At 42.9% G+C, this 26913-nt stretch overlaps 1 protein-coding gene across 1 annotated transcript in view; it reads right to left on the reverse strand.

Annotated features, from left to right (window-relative positions):
* The window catches only part of cmah (cytidine monophospho-N-acetylneuraminic acid hydroxylase), a 48857-nt gene extending 24638 nt beyond the window's left edge, over positions 1–24219 (reverse strand). The window contains exons 1-4 of the mRNA XM_063007460.1: positions 24020–24219; positions 17638–17729; positions 13129–13238; positions 12421–12611 (exon numbers count right to left, since the gene is read on the reverse strand). Coding sequence (XP_062863530.1) covers positions 12421–12611; positions 13129–13238; positions 17638–17729; positions 24020–24219 — 593 coding nt within the window. The remainder of the gene's footprint in view (positions 1–12420; positions 12612–13128; positions 13239–17637; positions 17730–24019) is intronic.
* Positions 24220–26913: the final 2694 nt, after the last annotated feature.

Raw genomic sequence — 26913 nt, forward strand, 5'->3', positions numbered from 1 at the left:
GAACAACCAACAAATCACAAAACCAAGCCAGCAGACCTCTTAGGAACTGAGCCACACACCCCATGGTCCATGTAGCACTTTATAACTTAGTAAAAGTATCGAACAGGACTAATATGATCAAACGTTCTAGCTCTAGTTAGCACTCGAGCTGCTGCATTTTGAACCAACTGAAGTTTGTTTATGGATCTACCAGAGCATCCAGTTAGAAGAGCATTACAATCATCTAACCCAGAAGTTATAAATGCATGGATCAGTTTTTCAGCCTCATTAACAGATAGTATACACTGAGCAGGTATAACATTATAACCACTGAGAGGTGAAGTGAATAAAACTGATTATCTTCATCATAGCACCTGTTAGTGGGGGGGATATAAAGTTGATGTTAGAAACAGGAAAAATGGACGAGCGTGAGGATCTGAGGGCCAGATTGTGATGGCTAGACGACCGGGTCAGAGCATCTCCAAACCTGCAGCTCTTGTGGGGTGTGTCCTGGTCTGCAGTGGTCAGTATCTATCAAAAGTGCTCCAAGGAAGGAACGGTGGTAAACCGGCGACAGGGTCATGGGCGGCCGAGGCTCATCGATGCCCGTGTGGTCCGATCCAACAGACGAGCTCCTGTAGCTCAAACTGCTGAAGAAGTTCATGCTGGTTCTGATAGAAAGGGGTCAGAATACACAGAGCAGCACAGTTTGTTGTGTGTGGGCAGCAGCAGATATTCTTCATTCCTAAGGTGGACTGGTCTGAACTGGTCTGGTTAACGTACCGTCTGTAGCGGCTGGTCTTCTCTATCACTAGGTTTTAATATCTGTCTGAATTGTTTAACCTATCTATCTTTTTTACTACTAATCTAAACTAACTTGGGTAAGTACTATCAGTCTCTGACATTGTCTAAACTATCTACTTTTCTCAGCATGTGCTACTCAAACATTCCTGTGCTTATATCTCACAGACCCTGCAGACATCAGAGGGCACATTATAGAAACAGCAACGCCAGCAACCTCAAAGACCCCCAACTGTTGCAACAGTCTCAAACAGTGGTGGTAGGTGGGGTCTGGAACTGTCAATCAGCCGTCCAAAAAGCTGACTTCATCTCAGCTTATGCACTTTCTCACAGCCTTGACTTCCTGGCACTGACTGAGACGTGGATCACCACCGAGAACTCAGCAACACCAGCAGCCTTATCCTCTGCCTACACCTTCTCTCATACACCGAGAGGATCTGGTAGGGGTGGTGGTACAGGTTTGCTCCTGACCAAGAAATGGCAATTCACTACTGTGAATGTTTCTCACCTTAACATTTCATCTTTTGAATTTCATGCTATTACTGTTACTTTTCCGATTACTCTTAATGTCATTGTTATTTACAGACCACCTGGCGCACTGGGAGACTTCATAGGAGAGCTGGATGTTCTTCTGAGTTTCTTCCCTTCAGATGGTACTCCTCTGACTGTTCTTGGTGACTTTAATCTCCCTTCACTTCAGTCCTCCTGTCTTCTTCCTCTTCTTTCATCTTTCGACCTCCTCTTTAATCACAGCCCTCCGACACACAAAGGAGGCAATCTTCTGGACCTGGTCTTCAGCCGTGCAGCTTCTGTTCTGGACCTCACTGTCACCCCACTGCACCTCTCTGACCATCACTTTGTGTCCTTCTCTCTCGGTCTCCCAACTCTTCCTACCTCCAACCACACTTTCACCCTTACAACACGCCCCAATCTTCACTCTTTATCTTCCTCCCTGTTGATCTCCACCATCCTAACTTCACTACCTAACCCTGACATTCTTGCTACCCTTCCACTTAACTCTGCAACTAATACTCTACTTTCTTCTCTTTCAACATCCCTCGATCAGCTCTGTCCTCCTACCCTCAAACGAGGAAAACCTTCTCACCCTGCTCCTTGGCTTTCAGACGCATTGCGCAGCAACAGAAGAGAATTGAGGGCAGCTGAGAGAAAGTGGAGGAAATCTAAGCTTGGTGTTGATCTCCACTCCTACCACGATCTGCTGTCCAGGTTCTCATCTGATGTGACTGCTGCAAAAACATCTTTTTACAAAGCCAAGCTTGAACAATCTGCTGCTGACCCATGTAAGCTTCATGCTATCTTTTCCTCTCTTCTGAACCCTCCTCCTCCTCCCCCTTCTGCCTCTCTCACTGCTACTGACTTTGCAACATTCTTCCAGGACAAGATTGACAAAATCAATCAATCCTTGTCTCCGACTGACCCACTTTCAACTGACCCTCAACCCACCAACACACTCACCAGCTTCACCCCACTCACCATGGATGAGGTTACACAGCTCCTCTCATCCAGCAATCCCACTACATGCACACTTGACCCTATACCATCCACCATCCTCAAAGACCTCTCGCAGGACCTAATCCCCTTCATCACACCCATCATCAACAACTCCCTGACATCAGGTGTTGTCCCTACTGCTTTTAAGAAGGCTCAGGTCATTCCCCTTCTTAAGAAACCTACACTAGAGACTACAGACATTAACAACTACAGACCTGTCTCACTCCTCTCTTTTCTATCCAAAATTCTTGAAGGTGCTGTCTATAACCAACTATCTGCCTTTCTCACTCAGAATGAGCTCCACGATCCGTACCAGTCTGGCTTCAAGGCAGCACATTCTACAGAAACAGCATTTGTAGCTGTTACTGAGAAGCTTCATGCAGCCAAAGCAGCCAAACTGTCATGTGTCCTTATTCTTCTTGACCTCTCTGCAGCCTTCGACACAGTGAATCACGGCATTCTCCTGACCACTCTCTCCAACCTTGGAGTAACAGGTTCAGCATGGCAATGGATGGCCTCCTACCTGGAAGGGCGCTCCTACCAAGTGTCATGGAGGGGATCCATATCTACCCCATGCACTCTCTCAACCGGTGTTCCTCAGGGCTCTGTACTTGGCCCACTTCTCTTCTCTATCTACACCCGCTCTCTGGGTAAGGTCATAGCCTCCCATGGCTTCTCCTACCACTCCTATGCAGATGACACTCAGCTTGTTCTGTCATTTCCTTCTTCAGACACGCAAGTCTCAGCTCGCATCTCAGCATGTCTGCGAGATATCTCACAATGGATGTCAGCTCATCATCTAAAACTTAATCCCAGCAAGACAGAGATGTTGCTCATTCCTGGAGATCTGTCTCCAACCCAGGACCTAGTAATTTCTCTGGATGACTTCCAGATTAGACCATCTGATAAGGTAAGAAGTCTTGGTGTTGTCCTGGATAACCAGCTGACCTTCTCTCCTTATATAGCCAACATGACGAGATCGTGCCGGTTCCTCCTGTACAACATCAGGAAGATTCGGCCATTTCTCTCCAGAGAAGCTACCCAGATTCTGGTGCAATCACTTGTAATCTCTCGGTTGGACTACTGCAACTCCTTCCTGGCAGGAGCTCCCATGGCCACTATTAAACCCTTACAGCTCATTCAAAATGCAGCTGCCCGTCTGGTTTTTAACCAACCTAAACACTGCCACATCACCCCACTGCTACGTTCTCTTCACTGGCTTCCTGTAGCTGCACGCATTCAGTTTAAAACACTGACGCTCGCCTACAAAGCCAAAAATGGACCAGCCCCAAGCTACCTTCGGGGTCTAATCAAACCCCGCTCTGTACCACGCAACCTCCGAGCCTCTAGTCTAGCTCGACTTGAGCCTCCATCCAGGACTAAAGGAAGACAAGCATCAAGGCTGTTCTCTGTTCTAGCGCCCAAATGGTGGAACGAACTTCCTCTGTCTGTCCGAACAGCTGAGTCTCTTGCTGTCTTTAAAAAATGATTAAAAACCTTCATCACCTTTTTACTAAACACTTAGGCTGATTTGTACTTATTTACTAACATTTTCTTCCAATCTTTTCCATTTAAAAAAAAAAAAAAAAAGAAGAAAAAAAAAGGGCACTTTGGTTCTAACAGGTTTTAGCAGAGTTGTGTTCTTCGACTGTTGTCTATCTAAACTTAAGGAATGAAATGTTCACTATGGAAGCACTTCTGTAAGTCGCTCTGGATAAGAGCGTCTGCTAAATGCTGAAAATGTAAATGTAAATGTTAATAGTGTGGGAAACATTTTCTCCATTAACGTTTAAATATACTTTACATTTATTTATTTTGTGTTTAGCGACAAAGTGAAATTTGATTTTAGGTTAACAGATTTGCCCAACAGTGACTGTAGTGGAACTTAAACCAGCAATATGAGCCTTTAACTCAGGGGTGTCAAACTCCTGGCCCGTGGGACAGATCCGGCCCGCCACGTCATTTTTCTGTGGCCCGCGAGAGCTTAAACGACTGTACGATAGTTGTGATGGTTCGAGTCGTTACAGAGACGCACTTATAATTTTATGGGATTCCTGCGCCTTTCAACTGTTAACATCGTAGTCATGGCAACTAACTTTGACCTCGCTGAGTAGCCATGTAACTTTTACTGCAAAACGTAGTCAGTAACGTAAACAATAATAATAAATATAAATAATTATCTTGCAGTATAATACCAAAGCATCGTCTGTAAGTAGTGGCGTTTATATTCTCAGTTGTTTGTAAATGTTTAGTGAGTATATCACAGCGCTTTAGTTACAAACTCGTTAGCGCTATTTTACGTTTGGTTAAATCTCATATTGTACCAGATGTAACACTTGACTACAGCTGTGTGCTTTTACTGTATTAAGTTCTTTATTGTTTTTATTGTTTGTATTTTTACTTCATTTTGATGCACACAGTGTATCACACAGCTGGAAAACAAATAAAACCGACTGTATTCTGAAGGGAGCTGTCTGTCTGTCTGTCTGTCTGTCTAGCTGAGAAAGGGGGATAAACTACTGTATTAGTGAGGACAGAATGATTGTCTTAAAAATACACTGTAAAATCCTACATAAATGCTGATTTTGTGACCTGCAAAGTGACACATCCTGCCAGTAGATGATGTTACACATACTGTATTTACACATAATCCTAAAATGTACAAGAAGATAATTAAGAAAATTAGGCATAGGGAGGAAATTTAATGAAAATGAAAACAAGTTTGTGCTTCAGGAAGAGAAACCGGTGCGTCTCTTGTGTTATGAGGCCGTGTCTGTGGTAAAGTAGAACAATATAAATGCAGAATTCAGCCTCCAAGAAAAACAACAGACTGCAATCACAGCAGGATACGTTACAATCGGCCCTTTGAGGGCCACAATAATGCTGATGTGGCCCTCGGTGAAAATGAGTTTGACACCCCTGCTTTAACTAGTCCTCACCTACTGATCAAGATTGGGTTTTTAATCAGGGGTTTAACAACAGCACATTTGAACACTTTAGGTATGTGAGTTTTGATCCCTGGGCGAACGCTGAGTTTTCTCCGAGCCGCAACATCTAGCAGCAACCAGGCGTAAATCAGGGCAAAAATTGTGTAGTGTGAACCAGAAATTAGATGTGTTTACAGGCGGTTCTGTTACATTCTGGCTGGTACATATAGATTTTAAAATAAAATCTAACGTGATTGTAGATGAAATATGATTTTTATACTAAATATCAAAGTTTCCGATAATTAAAACCACTTCGGTTCAAAAAAGGCTGGAAAACAAGAGAAACAGATCAAAGTAACAAAACCCCACCACACCCATCCTAACCAGACCAATCACCCAAACATGCATGTACACCTAGTGCTGAACTGGAACAACAACTGTGAGCTGCAAAAGCTCAGGGCCTAACAGGAAGTGGCCCCCGCCCCGATACAAACCATAACATCCTGCCTTCAAAGTGCCACAAGTACAGAGACGAGCAGCAATCTGACCCAACCATCAACCACTCAGGTTATTGTGCATGTTAGAAAACCAGGTCAAGGTGAACAATCAAAACCTCCTGAAGAGGAACGTCTCTAAAGTTTCTGAAACACGTGGAGATTCTCAGTGAGCTGCTCCTGGCTGAAGGTGTCAAACACTCGGCTAAACAAGGTCCGTATCCTACCAGGGATTCAATATGAGACGAGCTCTTCAAACCAAACGTCGTCAGTACCCAACACTGCGAAGGGACCTGAACATCACATGGACTCGTGTCAGTCTGACTCATTATAGCCAAAACGCTCCACACTCGGAGGCATGACTTGACTCGAACTCTAGTCTAAAGACTCGTGACCTGACTTGGACTCTGGCCTAAAGACTCGTGACTTGACTCGGACTCTAGTCTAAAGACTCGTGACCTGACTCGGACTTTAGTCTAAAGACTCGTGACCTGACTTGGACTCTAGCCTAAAGACTCGTGACTTGACTCGGACTCTAGCCTAAAGACTCGTGACCTGACTCGGACTCTAGTCTAAAGACTCGTGACATGACTTGGACTCTAGCCTAAAGACTCGTGACTTGACTCGGACTCTAGTCTAAAGACTTGTGACTTGACTCGGACTCTAGTCTAAAGACTCGTGACCTGACTTGGACTCTAGTCTAAAGACTCGTGACCTGACTTGGACTCTAGCCTAAAGACTCGTGACTTGACTCGGACTCTAGTCTAAAGACTCGTGACCTGACTTGGACTCTAGCCTAAAGACTCATGACTTGACTCGGACTCTAGTCTAAAGACTCGTGACATGACTCGGACTCTAGTCTAAAGACTCGTGACCTGACTCGGACTCTGGCCTAAAGACTCGTGACCTGAATCGGACTCTAGCCTAAAGACTCGTGACTTCACTCGGACTCTGGCCTAAAGACTCGTTACCTGACTCGGACTCTAGCCTAAAGACTTGTGACTTCACTCGGACTCTAGCCTAAAGACTCGTGACTTGACTCGGACTCTAGCCTAAAGACTCGTGACTTGACTCGGACTCTAGCCTAAAGACTCGTGACTTGACTCAGACTCGTATTTTGTGACTTGTAAACATCTCTGATTCATGTACACCGAGTGCTGAACTGGAACAACAACTGTGAGGTGTGCAGCAGACTGAATCGCAGAAGCTCAGGGCCTCGCAGAAGCTCAGGGCCTCGCAGGAAGTGGCCCCCGGTCCAAACCATAACATCCTGCCTTCAGTACAGAGATGAGCAGCAATCTGCCCCAACCATCAACCACTCAGGTTATTGTTCATGTTAGAAAACCAAGTCAAGATGAACAATCAAAACCTCTTCAAGAGGAACGTCTCTAAAGTTTCTGATACACGTGGAGATTCTCACCAGCGCTGACACGCACATATTTACTTCATATATATTCAGTGTAAATCAAGCACAAGTGTTGAAACAGTAATAATAATGTAGCGCCGCGTCTCCTGTTGTTCTGACTTTTGTGTTTGTATATTTGCTATGCTGTATAGATATTTGCTCTATCTGCAAAAAACAAACATTATGGGGAAGTGATTTCCGTACTGGAGGTTGTACATCGTCATGGTCATGTTAGTTTATACTGAATGATTTATTTATTTATCTTGTATTATAGTATTTCTTGTTCTCGGCCAATAAACATCCAATAATTAATAAAATTACATGAACGAACTGCAGTAAACAAGGAGCAACAACAATCACAGATATTTCAAAACGTTATTTAGTTAATTTAGTTAAAGCTGTTTTTTAAATACAAGGTTCATCTGTGATAATAAACTAAGGGAGCATCTACAAAGTGCATGAAGCAGAACGCTGATTAAAATGCATTAAATGTTGTAATAGTTACAGTGACGTGTATGATTAGTTATACCTGTATTACAGAATTGAGTTCTATACAGTAAACGGACGTTATAAACAGCGTTCAGCTCTTTTATTTAGGATAAATAGTTCCTGTGTGAGTTACAAGGGCAGGAAAAAGTACCGCAGACACAAAAGTCAGAACAGGGGACGCGGCGTCACGTTATTATTACTGTTTACTCTGTCTTCTTAACACTTTATTTATTTACACTAAAGCAGTGGTGTCCAAACTTTTTTCTAGGAGGGCCAGATTTGATAATGTGAAAGTGCCCGAGGGCCGACAGTCCCTGATGAGATTATTTTAAACAATAAAATAAGTAAAATGTCAAGAATTGTTCAATATGAAGGTCTTTTTTTTCTCTTTTATCTTATGGTTCTGTATGCCAGGAAATACTCCAGAGGTAGCCATGCAGAAGTTATCTGGCTAACTCAGAAATCATGCTTTTCAAAATATTCTGATCTAATATTGTGCATCAATAAAACATCAAAACACAGATACAATTATTTCATACGTAGATCTATTAAGAAAAGCTTTTAATACTGTGTTGTGCAGAAACATGACTGGGAGATACTGTTATAAATTACTATTTCATACCTGTAAATACCTGAAACAGTCAAGTTACCAGACATTATCTTTACTTTGTAATCAAGTTATTTACTGTAGCTATAAAAAAGTTCAATTGTGTTCATTAATACAGTCCATGTAAACGCTTCGTCCATATAAATATCAGATACAGATGTGTTTTTAAAACACTACAAACTGTAGAGATGAAACTTACACAGCAAACGAGTTTCACTTCTCTCTCAAACAGTAGCGGGGGGGGAGGGAGGAGGAGATATGTGGTTTTGATGGACAGGTCTAGCAGCCAATGGAGATACTCGTTACAGAGAATGCGTGATTTCATTCATCTTTTCATCAACACGTAAAAAAAAAAAGTGAAAACCGCTAAAAGTGGAGATACGTGTTTTTCATCAGACAGCGACGATCATTTATTTATTTATTTTTCTGTTTGACTGCGCTGGCGGCCACAAGTAATGCAATTTAAGACCGAAGACGCGGGATGTATTAAATCCGATCTTTGGACATGCCTGCACTAAAGCAAATATACCAGGGGTCACCAACACGGTCGCCCGCATCGACCACACGAGTCGCCCGCAGAACATGTTCTAGAAATAGCGCTAGTGACCATAGAGCTCCGTCTAAACATTATATTTGCGTTGCTGATCTTTTTTAAATCATTAACACTTGCATGGATGTAGACTTGAAAATGACAATCCCGAATATGAAACTTTTATAACAAAAATGTTTTATGTTTATTTGAGCTCTGATCTTGTCTGGGTGCGGCGTTCTATATTGTTGCACAATTCACACGCAAGAGAGCGCAACTACGATGGGGAGCGAGATGCGCTTTTTACCCCAAAATAATAATAAAAACATGGCAGAAAAGCGAAAGACACAGTGATCGGGAGGAAGAATTCTTTTTTATGATAGTGAAAGAAAAGTGTGTATGTCTCATTCGCGGGGTGACAATGTGGAGAAGACACTTCAGTACGTGTCACAGAAACGTCCCTGTACATCGCAGCTTATTTTAATTCGTACATAACTGATCATTTGTACAAATATGGGACAGAGTTCATAATTTGTTGGAAAATGTTACAAAGGTCGTGATCAGTACAAACGGGACATGATTTGAAGATGTGACTGTTAATGATAAAAAAAAAAATAATAATAATAATAAATTGTGATTTTGATCAAAATGCTACAGATGAGCTCATTCATACAAAACTGTCAAGAAAGATATTTACAAAAATATCAGAGATGTGATAACTCTGACTCTCTGACTATTTAATATACAGTGGGGCCAAAAAGTATTTAGTCAGCCACTGATTGTGCAGGTTCTCCTACTTAGAAAGATGAGAGAGGTCTGTAATTTTCATCATAGCTACACTTCAACTATGAGAGACAAAATGAGAAAAAAAAATCCAGGAAATCACATTGTAGGATTTTTAAAGAATTTATTTGTAAATTATGGTGGAAAATAAGTATTTGGTCAATAACAAAAGTTCAACTCAATACTTTGTAACATGACCTTTATTGGCAATTACAGAGGTCAAACGTTTCCTGTAAGTCTTCACCAGGTCTGCACACACTGTAGCTGCTATTTTGGCCCATTCCTCCATGCAGATCTCCTCTAGAGCAGTGATGTTTTGGGGCTGTCGCTGGGCAACACGGACTCCACAAATTTTCTATGGGGTTGAGGTCTGGAGACTGGCTAGGCCACTCCAGGACCTTGAAATGCTTTTTACGGAGCCACTCCTTCGTTGCCCGAGCGGTGTGTTTGGGATCATTGTCATGCTGGAAGACCCAGCCACGTTCCATCTTTAATGCTCTCACTGATGGAAGGAGGTTTTGGCTTAAAATCTCACGATACATGGCCCCGTTCATTCTTCCCTTAACACGGATCAGTCGTCCTGTCCCCTTTGCAGAAAAACAGCCCCAAAGCATGATGTTTCCACCCCCATGCTTCACAGTAGGTACGGTGTTTACTCAGCATTCTTCTTCCTCCAAACACGACGAGTTGAGTTTTTACCAAAAAGTTCCATTTTGGTTTCATCTGACCACATGATATTCTCCCAATCCTCTTCTGGATCATCCATATGCTCTCTGGCAAACTTCAGACGGGCCTGGACATGTACTGGCTTAAGCAGGGGGACACGCCTGGCACTGCAGGATTTGAGTCCCTCTCGGCGTAGTGTGTTACTGATGGTAGCCTTTGTTACTTTGGTCCCAGCTCTCTGCAGGTCATTCATCAGGTCCCTCCGTGTAGTTCTGGGATATTTTGCTCACCGTTCTCATGATCATTTTGACCCCACGGGATCGAGGGAGATTATCAATGGTCTTGTATGGCTTCCATTTTCTTACAATTGCTCCCACAGTTGATTTATTCAAACCGACCTGCTTGCCTATTGTAGATTCACTCTTCCCAGCCTGGTGCAGGTCTACAATTTTCTTCCTGGTGTCTTTCGACAGCTCTTTGGTCTTGGCCATGGTTGAGTTTGGAGTCTGACTGTTTGAGGCTGTGGACAGGTGTCTTTTATACAGATAACGAGGTCAAACAGGTGCCATTAATACAGGTAACGAGTGGAGGACAGAAGAGCTTCTTAAAGAAGAAGTTACAGGTCTGTGAGAGCCAGAAATCTTGCTTGTTTGTTATTGACCAAATACTTATTTTCCACCATAATTTACAAATAAATTCTTTAAAAATCCTACAATGTGATTTCCTGGATTAGTTTTTCTCATTTTGTCTCTCATAGTTGAAGTGTAGCTATGATGAAAATTACAGACCTCTCTCATCTTTCTAAGTAGGAGAACTTGCACAATCAGTGGCTGACTAAATACTTTTTGGCCCCACTGTAAATAAATAATGTTACGTTTAAATATATCTGTGTTTCCTACAATAGTAAATCATTGTTAACAATTATTGCAAGAAATCATTAACATTAACGTATGATCAGACAGTCTCTTCACATCTATGAATATTTATTATTATTATTATTATTTATCATAATATTATCACTAAAGGTGAACCGTACAGCTTTATGTTATTCAGGAAGTTTGTATCAAACAAGTCGCCCTTCATATCACACAGTACTCTTGAAGTAGCTCTCTGGCTCGATTTTTATAGGGAAAGAAGGTAAACCCTGGCATCTCCAGGACGTTCGGGCTCGTAAGCTGCAAGGCTGAGGTAGCAAGGGATCCTTTTTGTTTTTCCTCACTTAGGGAAAGTTGGTGCGACATCGCGCAGCCCTCGCGCTGTTCTTATTTTGGCATTTTCACTAGCTCCTCCCTGCTTCGTTAGCAGGCGGCTAGTCTTAGCAGCGCCACTAAATAATACGGCGTTCATTGGCCGACAGTTTCACAGGCATCCCTACTGACGGCGTAGCCGAGTGGGTAAAGTCATTGCCTCTCATCCCCACAACATCAGTTCGAATTGCCTCGTGACTAACATGTTTTTTCTACAGATCGGCTCTTCCCAGAACCAGTGACCAGTGTCTGGTGACACGACCGATCCAAAAAACCCGAACCGCATTACAGCGAGTTTCGGTTTTGCTTTTCCCGGACTTGCTTGTCCGGCGTACAGTAGTACCGCGCTTTATAAGCGTGAGGTTCCTTTCGTTTTCTAGTGCTGAAATAGCACAGTGGGGAACGTGACCGCCTCGCACACCGACAATCGGGTTCGCGGCTCCACTCAAGTGCCTTTTTGTGTTTTTCCTTTTTTTTTGGTTTCTCTTTCTCTTTTTGTTCCAGTTGCCTGCGGCAAGTTGCCGATTTGTTTTTTGTTTCCGTTTTTTGCCAATTTTGTTGTTATTTATCTTTGTAAAATAAAACATTTAAGTTGTTCTCTGCATTCTGGGTTCTGATCCTTTCTCCACATAACACATCTCTGGTCTGTTGAAGCTGTGAGGAGCTATAAGTGTTGGACACGAACGTGGAGGAGCGTGGGTTATAGCAGGGTGTATCATCATGGACCACATGTTAAACCGTCCTGACTCGTTTAAAGACAGAAACAGATGAACTGCACGATTGTGCCTGCTGGGGGCGCCAAGCCGACCGGTACCGGAGATGAGATTCACGCTGGTGTGCTAGCAGAACATCCACCTGAGTGGCCCACTAAACAGCTGGTACAGGGGCGTGTTTACCCTTTCTTCTAACGTCCTGAAATCATTTGCCGAGTAATGTGTGTGATGTGGCGCTGGGGTGGCGCAGTGTTGGGTACGTCGGTACCTGAGGTGGTCTGAGTGCATGTGGCTGATGTAGATCAGGTCGGCGCTGTAGAGCCTCTTCAGAGCGTCAGACGGCGGCTCGTGTAAAAGCCACCAACCGCGGGCGAAGGCCGGCCCCATCAACCACGGGTCGAACATCATCCGCCTGGCACCCGCCTTCAGCTCCATACAGGCGTGTGTGATGTAGGTTAGCTGTCACACACACACACACACACACTTGTAACTTTACTTTCTCTCAGACCCCCTTGGGTTATGATTTTATTTTTAAGCTTTCAGTGAGGATAATAAAAGGTTTTATGTTCTTGAATCCATGATGAGGGTATAAATCGGGTAGTTTCTGATTGTGGTTGATGTTGTGGGTTTAGTTCTGGTGAGCGGATGGTAGGAGCTTCCTCACCTGAGTCTGATTCAGCCGGATCTGCATCAACAACTGAATCAAATACGTGTCCGTTCTTAAAGACTCATCGTAGGCAGTTTAAAATAGAGTTATGACATCACAAGATCTCCTGTATGCTAACAGCCTATTGGTTGGTGTCCCATACTCGGGGCCCCTATAGGCCCTTTGAGGCCCCTGGTTGGAAACCAGAGCACATGGCGTCCTTATTCAACTTAGTAAACTGTTTGACTTACTAACCAGGGAGTGTGTGTGTGAGTGTGTGTGTGAGTGTGAGTGTGTGTTTGTGTGTGTGTGTGTGTGTGTGCTCATTACCATGACCTCTCCAGGCTTTAGTTCTTCTGCTGGTCTGGGATCAGCTGTCCAAGGGTCAGGAGGGTTTAACTCCACCAGCTCCAACCTGCCATCTTCACAATGTACCACCTCTACACATATACACACACACACACACACACACATGCAGGGTGGAGGCGTGAGTGTGTGTTGTCGTGTGATGAACTGACACACATGTACAGGGTGTTTTCCTAGCATAGTAGTGTAGGTCATAGAGTTCTCGCTTGCACAGGTTTTACTGTGGATACTCTGTTTTCCTCCCAACTCCTACAAACATACAGTAGGTGGATTGGCTACTGTAACGTGTTGGGTTGCGTCTCACTACTGAAGCAGAAGGTGAAGCCCCTCATCTACAAGAACTGAAAATGAACAGAAGTGCAGGATGTTTGGTGAATGCAGCCCTTTTACACCCATGTACTCTAGTCCGAGTCGCACGTAAGTCCCACACACAGCAACTTCAGACTCGACTCATGACTCATAAACAACAAGAGTCTCTAGCGTCAGCATGTGTCAGCATTAGTTATGTGTGATGATAATAATAATAATATATATATATACAGTGGGGGAAATAAGTATTTGATCCCCTGCTGATTTTGTAAGTTTACCCCCTTACAAAGACTTGAACAGTCTATAATTTTTATGAAAGGTTTATTTTAACAGAGAGAGACAGAATATCAACAAAAAATCCAGAAAAAAAATTAAATAAAAGTTATAAATTAATTTGTATTTAATTAAGGGAAATAAGTATTTGATCCCCTACCAACCAGCAAGAATTCTGACCCCCACAGACCGGTTATGTGCCCATGAGGCTACAAATTAGTCCTGTCCCTGTATAAAAGACTCCTGTCACAGAATCAGTTTCTTCCGTTCAAATCTCTCCACCACCAAGGGCAAGACCAAAGAGCTATCAAAGGAGCTGCCAATGAACACCTGAATGATTCAGAGAAAGCTTGGGAGAATGTGATATGGTCAGATGAGACCAAAATTGAGCTCTTTGGCATCAACTCCACTCGCCGTGTTTGGAGGCAGAGAAATGCCCAGTGGGGATGGTGTTCTTGGGGTCATATCCAGCATTTCTCTGCTCCCAGCTCCCTTGAGATCATTGACAAGCTCCTCCCGTGTAATTCTGGACTGACCTCACCTTTCTCAGAATCATTCTTACCCCACCAGGTGAGATCTTGCATGGAGCTCCAGAGTGAGGGTGATTGACTGTGATCTTGTATTTCTTCCATTTTCGAATGATCGCACCAACAGTGATCTCTTTCTCACCAAGCTTCTTGCTGATGGTCTTGTAGCCCATTCCAGCCTTGTGCAGGTCTACAATCTTGTCCCTGACGTCCTTTGATAGCTCTTTGGTCTTGCCCATGGTGGTGGAGAGATTTGAACAGAAGAAACTGATTCTGTGACAGGAGTCTTTTATACAGGGACAGGACTAATTTGTGTTCCTCATGGGCACATAACCGGTCTGTGGGGGTCAGAATTCTTGCTGGTTGGTAGGGGATCAAATACTTATTTCCCTTAATTAAATACAAATTAATTTATAACTTTTATTTAATGTTTTTTTTCTGCATTCTTTGTTGATATTCTGTCTCTCTCTGTTAAAATAAACCTTCCATAAAAATAATAGACTGTTCAAGTCTTTGTAAGGGGGTAAACTTACAAAATCAGCAGGGGATCAAATACTTATTTCCCCCACTGTATATACAGTGTATCACAAAAGTGAGTACACCCCTCACATTTCTGCAGATATTTAAGTATATCTTTTCATGGGACAACACTGACAAAATGACACTTTGACACAATGAAAAGTAGTCTGTGTGCAGCTTATATAACAGTGTAAATTTATTCTTCCCTCAAAATAACTCAATATACAGCCATTAATGTCTAAACCACCGGCAACAAAAGTGAGTACACCCCTAAGAGACTACACCCCTAAATGTCCAAATTGAGCACTGCTTGTCATTTTCCCTCCAAAATGTCATGTGATTTGTTAGTGTTACTAGGTCTCAGGTGTGCATAGGGAGCAGATGTGTTCAATTTAGTAGTACAGCTCTCACACTCTCTCATACTGGTCACTGAAAGTTCCAACATGGCACCTCATGGCAAAGAACTCTCTGAGGATCTTAAAAGACGAATTGTTGAGCTACATGAAGATGGCCAAGGCTACAAGAAGATTGCCAACACCCTGAAACTGAGCTGCAGCACAGTGGCCAAGATCATCCAGCGTTTTAAAAGAGCAGGGTCCACTCAGAACAGACCTCGCGTTGGTTGTCCAAAGAAGCTGAGTGCACATGCTCAGCCTCACATCCAACTGCTGTCTTTGAAAGATAGGCGCAGGAGTGCTGTCAGCATTGCTGCAGAGATTGAAAAGGTGGGGGGTCAGCCTGTCAGTGCTCAGACCATACGCCGCACACTACATCAAATTGGTCTGCATGGCTGTCACCCCAGAAGGAAGCCTCTTCTGAAGTCTCTACACAAGAAAGCCCGCAAACAGTTTGCTGAAGACATGTCAACAAAGGACATGGATTACTGGAATTGGTCTGATGAGACCAAGATTAATTTGTTTGGTTCAGATGGTCTCAAGCATGTGTGGCGGCAATCAGGTGAGGAGTACAAAGATAAGTGTGTCATGCCTACAGTCAAGCATGGTGGTGGGAATGCCATGGTCTGGGGTTGCATGAGTGCAGCAGGTGTTGGGGAGTTACATTTCATTGAGGGACACATGAACTCCAATATGTACTGTGAAATACTGAGCAGAGCATGATCCCCTCCCTCCGGAAACTGGGTCGCAGGGCAGTGTTCCAGCATGATAATGACCCCAAATACACCTCTAAGACGACCACTGCTTTATTGGAGAGACTGAGGGTAAAGGTGATGGACTGGCCAAGCATGTCTCCAGACCTAAACCCAATAGAACATCTTTGGGGCATCCTCAAGCGGAAGGTGGAGGAGCGCAAAGTCTCGAATATCCGCCAGCTCCGTGATGTCGTCATGGAGGAGTGGAAAAGCATTCCAGTGGCAACCTGTGAAGCTCTGGTAAACTCCATGCCCAGGAGAGTTAAGGCAGTTCTGGGAAATAATGGTGGCCACACAAAATATTGACACTTCAGGAACTTTCACTAAGGGGTGTACTCACTTTTGTTGCCGGTGGTTTAGACATTAATGGCTGTATATTGAGTTATTTTGAGGGAAGAATAAATTTACACTGTTATATAAGCTGCACACAGACTACTTTTCATTGTGTCAAAGTGTCATTTTGTCAGTGTTGTCCCATGAAAAGATATACTTAAATATCTGCAGAAATGTGAGGGGTGTACTCACTTTTGTGATACACTGTATATATATATATTATTATTATTATTATTAATTTTCTGCTCTCTAATAATAATAATAATAATAATAATAACACTCCGGCCGTCTTAACCCACAACACACACGATGTGTAAATGTTCCAGCAGCTTCCGGTGTAGTGATGAAGCGTCGCTCCCTACTCCCTACACAGTCTGAAGTTCACTTCATTTGAACATTCTCGTTACCTCTGGATCAGAATCTCACTTAAAATGGTGGAGTACCCTACGTAGTGCACTTCACAGGAACAACCGGGGTGAATGGAACGCTCCTACAGAATCGGTGCTGATGGTTGAAAGACGCTTTCTGAACCAATCAGAGCTTCTGATTGTAATTGTTAGTAAGAAATGCTGTTATTTGCATTTATTCAGTTTGCGTCACACAGATGACGCGGTAATGAAACGCTCGATCGGCTTTCTAACCACTTCCTGTTTTACTTCACCACCGGGAAAAGTTTGGAGGTTTTTAATTAAAAGCACATTTACAAAATAACGGATTCTATTCCTAATGGGACACGCGGTTATAAATGTAATAGCATCTGGAAGAACAGAAGCTAAGGTAAGCAGCGGTTATGATTGTTTTTGCTGTGTTTGGGATTTTGGCCGCTGTGCCGTGATTTATCGAGCGCTTTTGTTCTGTAATGAAAACAAAACGTATCAGTTGAAGCTTTTAACTGGAACCTTCTTGTTACAGAAATTACATTCATTTACACAATGAGGAGGAAAGTAAAGACACGAAGTAAAATGGCTAAATACACTCGCTAATCTGTTGTTGTTTTTATCTGAACTTACAGATTATTTCTTTATTTCTACGCTACATTTATAATATATGTTCTGTGTAGATTATATTGACTCCTGACTCCTGACTCGGACTGGTTTTTTTTGTGACTTGTGAACATCTCTGCCTCTATCTGCTAATCAGGGTCCTTAAACAGGGTCCTCACATAGTCCGGTAATCCCTCCCTGCAGGCACTGCCAATTATGCCCGCTAGATGGCGCCCAGTCGGCGATGCCGAGTTTCGAACCGAGGAGTTCAGAATAACCCGTCGCTCCAACCGGCGCCCTCTCATGTCTTTTTCTGTGTTTCTGTGTATTTCAGAGGCAACAAACATTAAAATATAATCAGCATTAATGTGAATCGTACCGAGTTCGTCCTGCATGAAGCTGTCCGGAGGATTGACGTACTGCATGGTCGCCACGTTCAACTTCCAGTTATGTTTAGAGCACTTAACCGTCCTGAAATAAAAAACACAATAAAATAATGATGCCGGTTAATAAAACGTTATCGGTTCAGCAGCACATACAATTTTATCCATGCTGAGCTGCTTTGGCGTTATTGTAAAAACATAAAATAAATAGAACAAAGCGCCAATCCGGATTTAGATTGTTACACCGGATTGTTTATCTCACCTTACTGTCTGAATAAATATCATCACTTGTCTCAGGCCACACCCTAAACATAAACACCTGTCAGCTGTATTTTACACATTATAACCACGAACATCAAAGTGAACAAAAAGGCTTAAATATTGCTTCTAAAATATTCTGATGTCATAATACAGATTTCTTGCTCAGATTAGACCAGGACTGAACTACACTTTATATTCAGCATTTAGCAGATATGCACTTACAGTGTACAGTCTGAGCAATTAAGGGTTAAAGGCCTTGCTTAGGGGCCCAACAGTTTCAACCTGGCAGTGGTGGGGTTTGAACCAGCAACCTTGTACATTACTAGTCCAGCACCTTAACCACGAGGCTACACCTGCCCTGAATACCGACCGGTATACTACCCAACACACACCCTATCTACTGTAAAGCGCGGTGGTGGTGGTGACATTATTATAGGAGTCTGGGCAGTTGTTCAGGATTGAAGGGTAGATGGATGCAGGTTGGACGGGCGTGTACGTTACCTTTAAACATCACAACACTGGACACCACAAATAAATCAGTCCCTTAAGGAAAGGAAACTGGAATTTAGCAGGTAAGGTACTGGACTAGTAATTGGAAGGTTGCCGGTTCAATCCCCATAAACACCCCTGTTGGGCTCCTGAGCAAGACCCTCAACTGCTTGCATGGTATTCAGTCATAACTGTAAAGCAGTGTAATTCTAGAGGCAGTAGCACTGTTAGTATTATTAGGTTATATTATTAGTTTAACTGTTAAGCCCAGTGGTAATTCAGAGCTTCAGGTACTGGACCAAATCAGAAAAAGTTGGGACAGTGTGGAAAATGTAAATAAAATAAAAACACAGAGTTTCTTACATTGACTTTGACTTTTATTTGATGTCAGACAGGATGAAGCTGAGATATTTCATCTTTTATCTGCTCAACTTCATTTCATTTATTAATAAACATCCATTCCTGCATTTCAGGCCTGCAACACATTCCAAAAAAAGTTGGGACAGTAAAGCATTTACCACTTTGTAACGTCGCCGTTCCTTTTCACCACTTAAAAGAGGTTTTGGCACCGAGGAGACCGAGTGATTTAGTGTCGTCGGGGGGTTGTCGTCGTTTCAAAATCCTCCACACGTTCTCTATTGGGGACAGGTCAGGACTGCAGGCAAAAAATACACGTTTCCACTGTGTGATGGTCCATCCTAGATGCCTCCGAGCCTAGAGAAGTTGATGCCGCTTCTGGACATGGTTAACATAAGGCTTCTTTTGTGCACAGTAAAGTGTTAAGTATGATTAGTGCAGTAACTCTGTATTGTAGAGCTGATAAAGGTTTGATAAACTAATCCCTCACCCATGTGGTTCTATCAGCTAGTGTTGAGTGGAGGTTCTTGATGGCGTCTGAGGGATGGAAGATCACGAGCGTTCAGATTAAGCTGCAACCTCGACCTTTACACACTGAAATTCCTCCTGATTCCTTGAATGGTTTAATGATATTCTGCACTGTAGAGGGAGAACATGCAAATCCCTTCCAATCTTTCTTTGAGGTTCATTCTTTTTAAACATTTCAATCATTTTCTCACACATTTGTGGACAAACTGGATCCTCTGATCATCTTTACTCATCAGAGACTCTCAGCCTTTCCTGGATGCTGCTTTTATACCGAACCATGATTACAATCACCTGTTCACATCACCTGTTTAACATCACACCATTATTTAGTGTTATCACCTCATTACTAGCCCTAAATCTCCCCCGTCCCAACTTTTTTTGTAATGTGTTGCAGGCCTGAAATGCAGGAATGGATGTTTATTAGTAAATGAAATAAATGAAGTTGAGCAGATAAAAGATGAAATATCTCAGCTTCATCCTGTCTGACATCAAATAAAAGTCAAAGTCAATGTAAGAAACTTTGTGTTTTTATTATTATTTGTATTTTTCATGCTGTCCCAACTTTTTCTGATTTGGGGTTGTTAATAGAACATTAGAACTTTGCTGTTTCAAGCCCCACCATCGGCAAGTTGCCTTGTCGGGCCTCTCAGTTGCTCATATTGTGCTCATAAGTAATCACAACTGTGTGTCACTAAAGATAAAAGCGTAAATCAGTGTTAATCGTGTTTACGTGCATGAGTGTGTGTGTGTGTGTTGGTGGTGGTATAGATTAACGCAAAGAAAAGGCGTGGCTGTTTGCTTATCTAACTGTGAGCTTTAGATGATAAATCATTAGGGGGGTTTAAAGTTTCCTCACCACGGTACGACGTGGTATTGTGTCAGTGAGGTTAATAATTATTCACTGAGGGACGTTTATCGATCTTCTGTTTAAAAAGTATTTAAACTATTTAGGTTATTATTAACCTTTGGTGGACGCTGGGGTGGTGCAGCAATCTATCATGATAACCCACCACTCCTAGGATTTGGGTTCAAATCTCAGCCAGACGGGCATCTAGGTAGGATGACAGCTGGGATTGAGGTAAATGTTCTACACAATTATAGCATAAAATAATAATACACCCCAGATTGAGGTATACCACACTACAGCAGCGAAAAGAAAAGAGAGGAATCGCCCTCCTGTGCCTCCGTGATTATTTCTATGCTTCTCAGTTAAAACCATTAATAGGTTGGTGCAATAAACACTGTGTAGCAAGATGGAAGGAAATTGAAAATGCTCTGGCAGTAGGCTTCCTGTTGGAAGCTATGGTAGCGGACAGAGCATTAATGAAGCAGCTTTCAGACAGGGAGAATCCCTGGATCAACTTACCCATGAAGAGAAACTGAACCATTAAGATAATTAAGCTAACTGGGATCCAGGAATGTGTAAGATTATTGAAGTGGTGTGCCTACGATGTGGAGTTTCCCCCAAACAAAAGTGACAATGGCTTTAAAATGTGGGCAAAGAAGGGACTAACAACGTTTAGTACTCTTCTACATAATGGGGTATTTCAATCATTCCAGTCCCTGAAAGAAAAATATGGCTTGGAACAGAAACATTTTTACAGATACCTCCAAGTACGACATTATTTTAATGAATCTTTTAAACACGTAAACCCAAAAGCCCTTGAGACAGGAATTCTTAAATATATTTGCTCAGATACTTGGCCTAAAATTATATCAAGACTTTGTAAAGAATTCCTTATTTCTAAGAAGGATAACACGCTGTGTTAAAAAAAGAGGGGAAAGAGGGGAAAATATCACTCAGTGGGCCACAACAAGTTGCCTAACCTGGAGAGAATTCTGCTGGAAAAACATCCTTAGATTTTTTATTACACCGGTACAGAAACAGTATCAAGGTTCAGGATCCGGGTGTTGGAGAATGTGTGGTTCGGACGGTGCAGGTCATTTCCACATTTTCTGGGAGTGTACTGTTCTGACTGTCCCAACTTTTTCTGATTTGGTCCAGTACCTGAAGCTCTGAATTACCACTGGGCTTAACAGTTAAACTAATAATATAACCTAATAATACTAACAGTGCTACTGACTCTAGAAGTCCCAACATTCCAAAAAAAGTTGGGACAGTAAAGCATTTACCACTTTGTAACGTCGCCGTTCCTTTTCACCACTTAAAAGAGGTTTTGGCACCGAGGAGACCGAGTGATTTAGTGTCGTCGGGGGGTTGTCGTCGTTTCAAAATCCTCCACACGTTCTCTATTGGGGACAGGTCAGGACTGCAGGCAAAAAATACACGTTTCCACTGTGTGATGGTCCATCCTAGATGCCTCCGAGCCTAGAGAAGTTGATGCCGCTTCTGGACATGGTTAACATAAGGCTTCTTTTGTGCACAGTAAAGTGTTAAGTATGATTAGTGCAGTAACTCTGTATTGTAGAGCTGATAAAGGTTTGATAAACTAATCCCTCACCCATGTGGTTCTATCAGCTAGTGTTGAGTGGAGGTTCTTGATGGCGTCTGAGGGATGGAAGATCACGAGCGTTCAGATTAAGCTGCAACCTCGACCTTTACACACTGAAATTCCTCCTGATTCCTTGAATGGTTTAATGATATTCTGCACTGTAGAGGGAGAACATGCAAATCCCTTCCAATCTTTCTTTGAGGTTCATTCTTTTTAAACATTTCAATCATTTTCTCACACATTTGTGGACAAACTGGATCCTCTGATCATCTTTACTCATCAGAGACTCTCAGCCTTTCCTGGATGCTGCTTTTATACCGAACCATGATTACAATCACCTGTTCACATCACCTGTTTAACATCACACCATTATTTAGTGTTCTCACCTCATTACTAGCCCTAAATCTCCCCCGTCCCAACTTTTTTTGTAATGTGTTGCAGGCCTGAAATGCAGGAATGGATGTTTATTAGTAAATGAAATAAATGAAGTTGAGCAGATAAAAGATGAAATATCTCAGCTTCATCCTGTCTGACATCAAATAAAAGTCAAAGTCAATGTAAGAAACTTTGTGTTTTTATTATTATTTGTATTTTTCATGCTGTCCCAACTTTTTCTGATTTGGGGTTGTTAATAGAACATTAGAACTTTGCTGTTTCAAGCCCCACCATCGGCAAGTTGCCTTGTCGGGCCTCTCAGTTGCTCATATTGTGCTCATAAGTAATCACAACTGTGTGTCACTAAAGATAAAAGCGTAAATCAGTGTTAATCGTGTTTACGTGCATGAGTGTGTGTGTGTGTGTTGGTGGTGGTATAGATTAACGCAAAGAAAAGGCGTGGCTGTTTGCTTATCTAACTGTGAGCTTTAGATGATAAATCATTAGGGGGGTTTAAAGTTTCCTCACCACGGTACGACGTGGTATTGTGTCAGTGAGGTTAATAATTATTCACTGAGGGACGTTTATCGATCTTCTGTTTAAAAAGTATTTAAACTATTTAGGTTATTATTAACCTTTGGTGGACGCTGGGGTGGTGCAGCAATCTATCATGATAACCCACCACTCCTAGGATTTGGGTTCAAATCTCAGCCAGACGGGCATCTAGGTAGGATGACAGCTGGGATTGAGGTAAATGTTCTACACAATTATAGCATAAAATAATAATACACCCCAGATTGAGGTATACCACACTACAGCAGCGAAAAGAAAAGAGAGGAATCGCCCTCCTGTGCCTCCGTGATTATTTCTATGCTTCTCAGTTAAAACCATTAATAGGTTGGTGCAATAAACACTGTGTAGCAAGATGGAAGGAAATTGAAAATGCTCTGGCAGTAGGCTTCCTGTTGGAAGCTATGGTAGCGGACAGAGCATTAATGAAGCAGCTTTCAGACAGGGAGAATCCCTGGATCAACTTACCCATGAAGAGAAACTGAACCATTAAGATAATTAAGCTAACTGGGATCCAGGAATGTGTAAGATTATTGAAGTGGTGTGCCTACGATGTGGAGTTTCCCCCAAACAAAAGTGACAATGGCTTTAAAATGTGGGCAAAGAAGGGACTAACAACGTTTAGTACTCTTCTACATAATGGGGTATTTCAATCATTCCAGTCCCTGAAAGAAAAATATGGCTTGGAACAGAAACATTTTTACAGATACCTCCAAGTACGACATTATTTTAATGAATCTTTTAAACACGTAAACCCAAAAGCCCTTGAGACAGGAATTCTTAAATATATTTGCTCAGATACTTGGCCTAAAATTATATCAAGACTTTGTAAAGAATTCCTTATTTCTAAGAAGGATAACACGCTGTGTTAAAAAAAGAGGGGAAAGAGGGGAAAATATCACTCAGTGGGCCACAACAAGTTGCCTAACCTGGAGAGAATTCTGCTGGAAAAACATCCTTAGATTTTTTATTACACCGGTACAGAAACAGTATCAAGGTTCAGGATCCGGGTGTTGGAGAATGTGTGGTTCGGACGGTGCAGGTCATTTCCACATTTTCTGGGAGTGTACTGTTCTGTCTGGGTACTGGAAGGCTATCCACCGGGCTGTCTGTACTATATTCAAGATAAACATACCATTTAACTTTGATTGTCTCTATCTGGGAAACCTCTCTGTCGACATGTGTCACAATGATAAGAAATTCTAGAATTAGTAATTGTATCTACAGTAATTGTAGAACTACAACTGCTAAGTGCTGAACCACAATTTAATTATAAGGAGTGTCCAGATACTTTCTGATGTTGTGTAATGTAATCTAAGGCTGAGTATTCATCACAAACACACACCTTTTATCCAGATCCTCGATGTCGGTGATGAAGATTCCTCTCTGGTGTTTGCACTGGTTCCTGCAGGCTCTGATCTCCTCACTGCTCTTATAAATGATGAAACATTTTCCATCCTGATTTTTCTTAAAGTTGATCCCGTTCTTTAATTCTCCAACTGCTCCCGCGTCCAGACTCAACACCACCTGAGAGACCTGGGCCATCTGAACAACAAATATAAACATGGAATAATTATCAAGTCAGGTCAGATTGTGTAGCGCTTTATACAGTAAACGTCGTCTATAAAGCAACTCTACAGCATCCAGGAACAGAAACAGACCCAAAAAACCTGAACTTACAGGACAATTACAGGAAGGAACTGAACTCAGCAGGGACCTTCCTCCTGTTTGGGTGGCATGAGGATCATTGTCATGAATTTGATTAAACAAACCTTACACACCGACCAGGTATAACATTCTGAGTACTGACAGGTGGAGTGAATAACACTGATGATCTCTTCATCACGGCACCTGTTAGTGTGTGGGGGGGGGGGGGGGGGGGGGTATATTAGGCAGCAAGTGAACATTTTATCCTCAGAGTTGATGTTAGAAGCAGGAAAAATGGGCGAGTGTGAGGATCTGAGCCAGTTTGATAAGAGCATCTCCAAACCTGCAGCTCTTGTGGGGTGTGTCCCGGTCTGCAGTGGTCAGTACCTATCAAAAGTGCTCCAAGAAAGGAACGGTGGTAAACCGGCGACAGGGTCATGGGCGGCCGAGGCTCATCGATGCCCGTGTGGTCCGATCCAACAGACGAGCTCCTGTAGCTCAAACTGCTGAAGAAGTTCATGCTGGTTCTGATAGAAAGGGGTCAAAATACACAGAGCAGCACAGTTTGTTGTTAGGAAGGTGGTCATAATGTTATGCCTGAAGACGGACAGGCAAATTGATAATAAATATTTATTATTTACAGTTGGTGAACGGAACAGAGGTGATGAGGAGGTGCTGGGTAGGTATGTGGTAGAACTTGCAGAGAGGATGGAGATGGCTGTAGTGAAGACTCATTTTCAGAAGAAAGAGGACCACAGGGTGAGGAGGATGGTAGACTATATCCTATAGAACTATACACCCATCAGGCATAACATCATGACCACCTTCCTTATATTGTGTTGATCCCTCTGACCCGTCGAGGCATGGACTCCACTAGACCCCTGAAGGTGTGCTGTGGTATCTGGCACCAGGATGTCAGCAGCAGATCCTTTAACTCCTGTAAGTTGTGAGGTGGGGCCTCCATGGATCGGACTCGTTCGTCCAGCACGTCCCACAGATGCTGGATCGGATCGAGATCTGGGGAATCTGGAGGCCGAGTCGACACCTCAGACTGGTCGTTGTGCTCCTCAAACCGTTCCTGAAGCATTTTAGCTTTGTGGCAGGGAGCTTCATCCTGCCATCAGGGAAGCGTCTCCATGAGAGGATGAACATGGTCTGTAACGATGCTTAGGTAGGAGCTACGTGTCAGAGTAACGTCTACATGGACGGCAGGACCCGAAGTTTCCCAGCAGAACGTCGCCCAGAGCATCACACCGCCTCCGCCCGCTCGCCTTCTTCCCATAATGCATCCTGGTGCCATGTGTTCCCCAGGTAAGCGACACACACACCCGGCCGTGATTCATCAGACCAGGCCACCTTCTTCCATCGCTCCGTGGTCCAGTTCAGATGCACATGTGCCCATTGTTGGTGCTTTCGGTGGTGGACAGGGGTCAGCATGGGAACCCTGACCGCTCTGCAGCTCCATACACAACAAACTGTGCTGCTCTGTGTATTCTGACTCCTTTCTATCAGAACCAGCATGAACTTCTTCAGCAGTTTGAGCTACAGGAGCTCGTCTGTTGGATCGGACCACACGGGCATCGATGAGCCTCGGCCGCCCATGACCCTGTCGCCGGTTTACCACCGTTCCTTCCTTGGAGCACTTTTGATAGATACTGAGCACTGCAGACCGGGACACACCCCACAAGAGCTGCAGGTTTGGAGATGCTCTGACCCGGTCGTCTAGCCATCACAATCTGGTCCTCATCAAACTGGCTCAGATCAATGATGCCATAAGGTTAGCTTCCTTTATTCGCGGCTCTTATCCAAGGTGAAGCCGTGTTTATCTAATAAGGATTTTGAGAGGGTTATACATGTTTTTATTTTATCCAGACTTGACTACTCTAATGCCCTGTATGCTGGTGTTAGTCAGGCTGGTCCTTCACGTCTTCAGTCAGTTCAGAATCTCCTGACCAGGACACATAAGCGAGAACACATCTCTCCTGTACTTGCATCTCTTCACTGGATCCCTGTGCGTCTTAGAACTGATTTTAAGATTCTTTTGTTCACTTTTAAAGCGCTGAATGGATCTGCCCCATCATGCATTTCAGATCTCCTGCAACCATACATCCCATCTAGGTCACTTCGATCAGTGGACCAGCTTCTGCTGATCGTACCTAAATCTAGGCTGAAGAAACTCTGGTCTGAGATCCCTGTGCATGTTAGGATGGCTCCTAAACTGACTTTTTAAGTCTCCAATAAAAACATATTTTTATTCTTTGGCTTTTAACACAGTATGAGAGTGTAGTTCCTCGTGTTCTGTGGGTCTTATTGTACACTGTTTATGGTTTTCATGGTCATGTCCTTTGTAATGTTTGTTTTTACAGGTTTTATTGTAGATTGTGCAGCACTTTGTTCAACAGCTGTTGTTTTAAATGTGCTCTATAAATAAATTGACATTGACGTCATATCTTAGTTCGGTTTCGTAATCCATACTGTCCCTTCAGCTTCCTTAGATCTTCTGGCACTGGACTCACGTCAGCCGGCTGCAGGTAGGTCTTTCAGTTCTACTTCCCTCAAACTCTGGAATTCTCTCCCACCGTCTCCTTGTGA

The sequence above is a fragment of the Trichomycterus rosablanca genome, chromosome 1, assembly GCF_030014385.1.
Source record: "Trichomycterus rosablanca isolate fTriRos1 chromosome 1, fTriRos1.hap1, whole genome shotgun sequence".
Taxonomy (NCBI): Eukaryota; Metazoa; Chordata; class Actinopteri; order Siluriformes; family Trichomycteridae; genus Trichomycterus; species Trichomycterus rosablanca.